Raw genomic sequence first — 8,064 nt, forward strand, 5'->3', positions numbered from 1 at the left:
ATAGTCAAACAGAAATGGTTGGGCTTCACCAGTGAGGGGGGGGGGGTATGTTGCTGTTTAGAATATTTTAACTACTAGACTACTTTTACATGACTATACTTTACGGATACCGGGAACTCCCGTGAGGCTGTTTCTGCGCTTAGCTGAAGTAAGACTAGAAATCAGCTTATTACTCTCTGATTCAAATAGCTGACAACTTTGTTATCAACTAGTCTCACAAGTCAGCCAATTAAAAAATATATATTAAACTAACTAACTAAACTAACTAACTATCCAAACAGAAACAGAAATGTCGTGTTAAAGACTAGATCAAACATAGGTATCGACCACCTGTATTTGGTCGATATCAAAATGTGCAATAGTGCAATTGGTGACATTTGCATCGATGCCTGTGTTCAGAAATAACAAACTAATAAGATATCAAGGCATATATGAAACTAATTGTGATAACATAGACTTAAGGGGCTAGGGCTGGTCTTTGTCACTAGGCCTACTAAAAGGTGTTATTAGGAACATAAGCCCTTTTTCCTATCCACTGGAGTTGATCTTGCCGAAGCAGCACACAAGTAGTGAAAAAACGTCAGAGTGGGTGCAACTGTAAGCATACTTCATCATTCTCTTATCACATGACACCAGCTAAGACGGAGATTACTGTGGGGTAAATTACTGTGGGGTAAATTACTGTGGGGTAAATTACTGTGGGGTAAGTTGAGCCAAAGGGGTAAATTGAGCCACCCTTGTTTCTAGGAAACCATGTAAAAAATATATTATGTGTCCAAATATTTAGGAAAATAGTTTCATGAATTCTGTCAAAGAAGAAACCACATGGAAAAAGTGGTAAGCAAGTTAGGTTGAAAAAAAATATTTTCACCAAGTCAAATTCATTTATTGTGTTAGAGGTATCATGATGCTTGTATGATGCTTGTTAAAATATACTAAAAAGTATTAAAAGACAAAAAAAGTGATTGTGTTGAATTGTGTTTGGGAAATAAAGATAGACATGATAAACAAAATTGAATTCAGTAGAGAAATGTGTAGGTGGCTTAACTTACCCTGTCCTGCGGCTCAACCTACCCTATACCTTGTGTAAGTTGTGCCAAAAGACCACCTATTCAAAAATGATGTTGACATGAATTCTGACTATTTCCAGGGATTGACAACTACCTGAAATATATCTAGATATTTTTGTGAGACAAAATACTACCGTTGAAGTCAGAAGTTTACATACACTTAGGTTGGAGTCATTAAAACTCATTTTTCAACCACTCCACAAATTTCTTGTTAACAAACTATAGTTGTTAGGACAAGTCGGTTAGAACATCTACTCTGTGCACGACACAAGTCATTATTCCAACAATTGTTTACAGACAGATTGTTTCACTTATAATTCACTCTATCACAATTCCAATGGGTCAGAAGTTTACATACACTAAGTTGACTGTGCCTTTAAACAGCTTGGAAAATTCCAGAAAATGATGTCTTGGCTTTAGAAGCTTCTGATAGGCTGATTGACATCATTTGAGCCAATTGGAGGTGTACCTGTGGATGTATTTCAAGGCCTACCTTCAAACTTAGTGCCTCTTTGCTTGACATCATGGGAAAATCAAAAGAAATCAGACAAGACCTCAGAAAAAGATTAACGTACTTTTGGTGCGAAAAGTCCAAATCAATCCCAGAACAACAGCAAAGGACCTTGTGAAGATGCTGGAGGAAACAGGTACAAAAGCATCTATATCCACAGTAAAAACGAGTCCTATATCGACATAACCTGAAAGGCCGCTCAGCAAGTAAGAAGCCACTGCTCCAAAACCGCCATAAAAAAAGCCAGACTACGGTTTGCATCTGCACATGGGAACAAAGATCGTACTTTTTGGAGAAATGTCCTCTGGTCTGATGAAACAAAAATAGAACTGTTTGGCCATAATGGCCATCGTTATGTTTGGAGTAAAAAGGGGGAGGCTTGCAAGCTGAAGAACACACCCCACATCCCAACCGTGAAGCACGGGGTTGGCAGCATCATGTTGTGGGGGTGCTTTGCTCCAGGAGGGACTGGTGCACTACACAAAATAGATGGCATCACAAGGCAGGAAAATTATTTGGATATATTGAAACAACATCTCAAGACTTCAGTCAGGAAGTTAAAGCTTGGTCACAAATGTGTCTTCCAACTGGACAATTACCCCAAGCATACTTCCAAAGTTGTGGTAAAATGGCTTAAGGACAACAAAGTCAAGGTATTGGAGTGGCCATCACAAAGCCCTGACATCAAAACTGAAAAGGCGAGTGTGAGCAAGGAGGCCTACAAACCTGACTCAGTTGCAACAGCTCTCTCAGGAGGAATGGGCCAAAATTCACCCAACTTATTGTGGGAATCTTGTGGAAGGCTACCCGAAACGTTTGACCCAAGTTAAACAATTTAAAGGCAATGCTACCAAATACTAATTGAGTGTATGTCAATTTCTGACCCACTGGGAATGTGATGAAATAATTAAAAGCTGAAATAAATCATTCTCTCTACTATTATTCTGACATTTCACATTCTTAAAATAAAGTGGTGATCTAACTGACCTAAGACAGGGAATTTTTACTAGGATTAAATGTCAGGAATTGTGAAAAACTGAGTTTAAATGTATTTGGCTAACATGTAAACTTCCGACTTCAACTGCATATTTTCCTTGACAGAGTGATGCTGAATGTAAAAAAATGGCTAAACTTACACCTCTCTCCCCTACATTCCACAGTAGCAGTACATATCAGCCTGAGGACTTACAGTATCCAGGTGTACAGTATCACTGCCTATTCACACCACTTGTTTTTGGAGACCTAAATAACTTAACGGTAGGTGATTTTTATCACCCAGAGCCGATAAGTCCAATAATGGACATGGTCAACTAAATGGGTAGGGAGACCTCGTCAGTACCTTAAAGGGATAGTTCATTCCTTTGATGTTGGAGCTAATATTTTGTACTGTAACGTGTTTGAACTACAGAGACAATCATTGTAATATTTGTGATCATCTTTACCACAGGTGTCAAAGTCATTCCACGGAGGGCTGAGAGTCATTCCAGTAGGCCCTCCATGGAATGAGTTTGACACCTCTGATCTATAGCATGCCTCCTATTAAATCATTTGATATAGCTATGTCTAAGAAGGAAACAATCAAGTTGTTGGCAAAAAACTAAACAATGAGGCATCCGAATAGTTTTTGGTCTGATATTTATTTTACAACTTGTCAGCAATAATTTACAACAGCATATGTAAAGCATTGATGAAATGTGCAACGGATTCTCAGTTAAATATTTTTGTTGTTGTTGGTTCTACCTTTCTTCTACAACATTGACATCGGACATATATTCCATAGTATATTCACAAAACTATTTACACACACATGCCCCCTTTAATGACAGTTGAAAACATAATCGATTTGAGGCTAGAGCTGCTGAACAGAAGCAAAAAATAAACAAAATTGGATATGCAAATCAAATCTAGTCACTCCCACAAGAAACTCAAACATGATAAACACCACAATTGCAGGAAAAAAGGATTGTACATTTTAAAAGGATATTTATCAGAACTTTTGGTCACCGGACCAAAGTTATCTCCAACTACATACACCTAATCTGAATGGAAGTTTCTGTATGTATTAGAATGTGATACTAGAGCTTCTTCTTCATTCGGAGTTGGAGTATAAGTTGTTTCATGTAGCTTTATAAATACATTAAGACGTATATCCCAAAATGAATTATGATTGGTGGTTTACGTTTATTCAAAAACACTAACAAGCCTCATGATCTGTAGTAGCCTAGTATCTTGTTCTTCAAACACATACACAGTCTATACAGTCTGGAGTTAAGTTTCTGCCCTCTAGTTTAGTGATTTTCTTCAAGAACAATGTATTTAAAAAATACATACAGTGATGCACTACAATAGTTGTTAAAAGTGAGTGTTGGGAAGGAACGAGGAGGTTTTTCAAAGGCAGAAACAAGTGCACTTTATCTCTGAAACTTCCAGAGCTAAGAAAAACAAAGGTAGTTACATTCAATATCAAAGTTCATGCCTAATATAATTTACTTGGAGGTTTAGCTGACTGGTCACGGGGTGTCTCATTATGTGTGCAGAGATGGCAACCAATCAGGGATATAATTGTCAATTGTCATAAAACAGCATCTTCCAATGACGTACTTCCTTTCAATATTATGCGAAATATTAGCAGTCAGCAAAATGTATCTGAGGGGGTTACTGCAAATTCCAAAAGACTAAATAAACAAATCCAAATGTGTTGGCATGGAGAGGGAGTTACATAATATTAAGTAAATAATTTGTCCAGTCAGGGCTTATCTATGATCCAAGGTGGACATCTCGGTTTGAAATACCTAAGTAACTTTCTCAAGCACTTTATACAGAGGCCAATTTAGTGCATAAACAAGAAAATGGATCAAATCACACCTATCACAATTAGTCATACTGTACAGTCAGAGTCAGAAATGTTGACCTGCAATGTTGACCTTGGCGTAGGTCAGTTGCAACATCCTACATCCAAAGTCACTAGCTGATTGGGGATCAGAGGGCAATATTGCTTATAAGCAGATTGTTTGTCTTGATTTTTGGCACTGATATTCGCAGTTTAAAAGGCTGTGTTAATCGAAAAACTCCAGCTCAATACAACCTATGATTTTAGTAATAACAGACGTGTACATGTTGTTAGTGTCAATCATTGTCGATTAACATTCAGATTATTCTTGCATTAAGTGCAAAAGGCACACACTGTCACAACTTCCCCCTGCTTGGCCAAGATACAGGAGAATTTTAACTGTGAAATTTGTCTCGAAACTCCTATATCAATACAAATCTATCGAAAATACGAAAATAAGGTAAAAACAGACAGCTGTCGGAGAATCGTAAACAACATAAATTGATGTGCATTCTGCATTTTAAGCCTAACACATACACAGTTCAATTAGCCAGTTTTTACAAGAAAGAAAACAAAATCTCAAAATGTCATCTTAATTATGTACTGTCATTTTCATTGTCTGGGGACTCATCCCCTAATTCCTTATCATCATCGTCATCTTCATCATTCTCAAGATTGTCCTCCCTCTCATCAGGTGAGCCCGGCTCCGCCACGTTTGACATGTCACTGTCGTCGGAGGGAGAGTCCTTGGAATCGGAACCGAATCCAGAGATCTTCTCTGTCGACATACGGGAAAAAACACCGGCTGTTGCGGCCGCAGCTGCCGACGCATGCGAGTTGAGGCTGGGGTATAACCAGTGAAACTGAGATGAGATCGTGGCCGCTGCCGCAGCTGGGTACACAAACTTCTCTAGGTTACTTTTGTCAAATAGAGGCATGTAGGACGCTGCCGCCGAGGGGTTTATGAAGTAAAAGGGCATGCAAAAGGGAGTCTGTCCCACGCCAGTTATTCCCATCAACGAATTCATGAAGACCAGATCAGGTCTGGTGGTCATGTCTGCGCTTGTCGTGCAGTTTCCAGCCCAGTTCATCTTTGTTTTCTTGGCAGTGTGGTCATCCTCGAACTCCTGCTTTATCTTTACTGCCTTGGGCCCCTGCAGTTTGCTCCGGTCACATCCTTTCTTCCCATCATTCTTTTCCGCCTCACCCCCGTATCCACTGTCTGTGTCTGTGTCATTCTCGTTAAGCTCTCCATGGCTCCTCTGTATGACTGATACGCGGTCATGTCCGGCTTGGCTGTCTGGTTTGTGGCCATCGCGGTCGAGCGCGTCTCTGGCAGGTAGCTGGGGATGGAGCAGTGTCGTACCAGGCTGAAACTGCGCCGAGACTTTGTGCAAGTGGCTGATTAGTTGCGCGCACCGCTGCTCACATGCATTCCAGTTCTCCAACTTGTTTAGGTACTGCAGGACCTCTTTGGCACACGCTTGGAACCCTGAGTGGAACGCATCCAAATCAGCGCGAATGGGCACTTTCATTGATAGATCCCCTGGAAAACATGCATTTAAAAGTTAGAAATGAGAACTTCATTGACTGAATTAAATTGTACCTAATTGTGAGAATGCAGCCATATCAAATTTGATGGCTACAATAACTTTTACGCATAGCCTATCCAAAAGCAAAGAAGCCAAAATAGAGAATTCATAAACTCTAGCCTATCATGAAACTGAATAGTCATTGGAGGTTATGCAACAACAACTTACCATTCTGAAAAGCCAGAATCTCCTGGTGCTGCTGCTCAGTGACTGCAGTCAAAGCGTTTAAATGCTTCAAAGTTAACTCAAGAACAACTGCTTTCTCCAAATGCCCGAGCGTCTGAGTGGAAAACACGAGATCAGATAACTCAACAATCATTCATCAAAACAATAACATTTAAAAAATTACATTTCATATGCAAATCACTTCTTAATCGTAAAAGCTTACTGTCAGTTTGAGATGTTCGGGTAACAAATCCTTTAACTGTCCGATACACTCATTGATTCTGTCTCTCCTCTTCTTCTCTATCAATCGGTGTGGTAACTTGTACGCGTCCTGGGAATGAAAATATACATTTGATTACGACCACAGAAACAAATGATAGCATTAGATCAAATCTACAACAAGTACAACACAGTCAAGACACATCCTACAAGGACGTTTTACCTATCAGACATTTATTGATCTACAAGCAAGATAAAAACGCGCGCATACCTTGCCATCTTCGCGCTTCAGCCCTCTTTTCGATTTACACATGTAGAGTGAGGAGTATTCCACCCTGACAAAATGAAATGGGCAGGTTAGTTACATAGTTAAACGTACAAATGGTGTACATCTAATAGTTAATGGGCATAGCCCCATACCATGGGCATAGCCACATACCGTTCTAAAAATGAAATCATTAGATTACCCTAAGAAATCAGCATGATCCATAAATTGCCTGTCCTGCAGACGCGAAATTTTTTCATCCATAACTTGTCTCTTGTTGGTATTCCTCTTTGTCTTTACAATGTGTCTTATTCCAAAACCAGCAGGCAGAGAAGCTTTTGGGAAGATGTTGCACGGCGAGTGTTCTGAATAGTACTGCACTTTAGAATGATGTCTAGTTTCCTGAACTGCCACTTTGCGAGTCGTTTGTACGAGAGCGCACAGCGCACGCGCGACTCCAGTCGGAACAGCTCCAACTCACGTGTAAACTGCACCAGCACGAAGTCCGGTAATTAAGACCTTTGCTATTCCTGGTCTAGTAGACCTACGCGACAGCCCGTTTCTATGGCAATGCAAACTTGGACCGTATCTAATTCTCGTTATTATATTGGATTTAACATTTATATTGTGAAGAAACTGAAATAAGAGTTGATTATTTTATGCGCCGGTGAATATGCTCATTCCCACTGACCACATCAAGGAGAATGTGAAGCAAATGCGGCATGCACATAAGCACACGGGAAAGTAGGCGTTGAGCGTATGTATGCGTGCGTGGAAGGAGCGGGTGTGTAAGGAGAGGGTGCGCAAGGAGCGCGCACACACACACACACACACACACAAACACACACACACAAACATCCTGCGGGCGAGGTACTCATCCCTTCTCGTTCTCGCACCAGTAGTCACTCAACCTCCAGCTGCCCTGAGGTGCGTTTTCAGTAACAATGGCTCTGGCTGTGTGCTCAAACACGTGCGCCGCAGTTCCTTATACCAGCCCCCTGTCAAGTTGACAACAATATAAATAGAATCATGAACATTGCCCATTTGAGAAGAGAAACAATTACTATGAACAAAAATATAAATGCAACATGTAAAGTGTTGGTCCCATGTTTCATGAGCCAAAATAAAATCTCATAATACAATAAAATGCCATCCTAAAATATGTAGTTTTGTCACACAACACAATGCCACAGATGTCTCAAGTTTGAGGAAGTGTGCAATTGGCATGCTGACTGCAGGAATGTCCACCAGAGCTGTTGCCAGAAAGTGTAATGTTAATTTCTCTACCATAAGCCACCTCCAACGTTGTTTTAGAGAATTTGGCTTTATGTCTAACCGGCCTCATACCCGCAGACCACATATATGGCGTTGTGTGGGCAAGCAGTTGCTGATGTGAACGTTGTGAACAGAGT

The 8,064-nt window shown here is 40.3% G+C and overlaps 1 protein-coding gene across 2 annotated transcripts; it reads right to left on the minus strand.

Moving 5' to 3' along the window:
* Window positions 1-3,199: 3,199 nt before the first annotated feature.
* Window positions 3,200-7,816, minus strand: LOC112218718 (class E basic helix-loop-helix protein 41). Of its 2 annotated transcripts, none has more exons than XM_024379772.2 (5): window positions 6,855-7,816; window positions 6,659-6,722; window positions 6,392-6,499; window positions 6,172-6,283; window positions 3,200-5,957 (listed from the first exon to the last, which is right to left on the minus strand). In XM_024379772.2, exons 1-5 carry the CDS (start codon window positions 6,914-6,916, stop codon window positions 5,008-5,010), a joined length of 1,296 nt encoding a protein of 431 aa, XP_024235540.1. In that variant the 5' UTR covers window positions 6,917-7,816; the 3' UTR covers window positions 3,200-5,007. The 2 variants fall into 2 exon arrangements, with proteins under 2 accessions (XP_024235540.1, XP_024235541.1); XM_024379773.2 differs by having other exon boundaries at window positions 6,827-6,908.
* Window positions 7,817-8,064: the final 248 nt, after the last annotated feature.

The sequence above is a fragment of the Oncorhynchus tshawytscha genome, linkage group LG19 (genome assembly GCF_018296145.1).
Source record: "Oncorhynchus tshawytscha isolate Ot180627B linkage group LG19, Otsh_v2.0, whole genome shotgun sequence".
Classification (NCBI taxonomy): domain Eukaryota; kingdom Metazoa; phylum Chordata; class Actinopteri; order Salmoniformes; family Salmonidae; genus Oncorhynchus; species Oncorhynchus tshawytscha.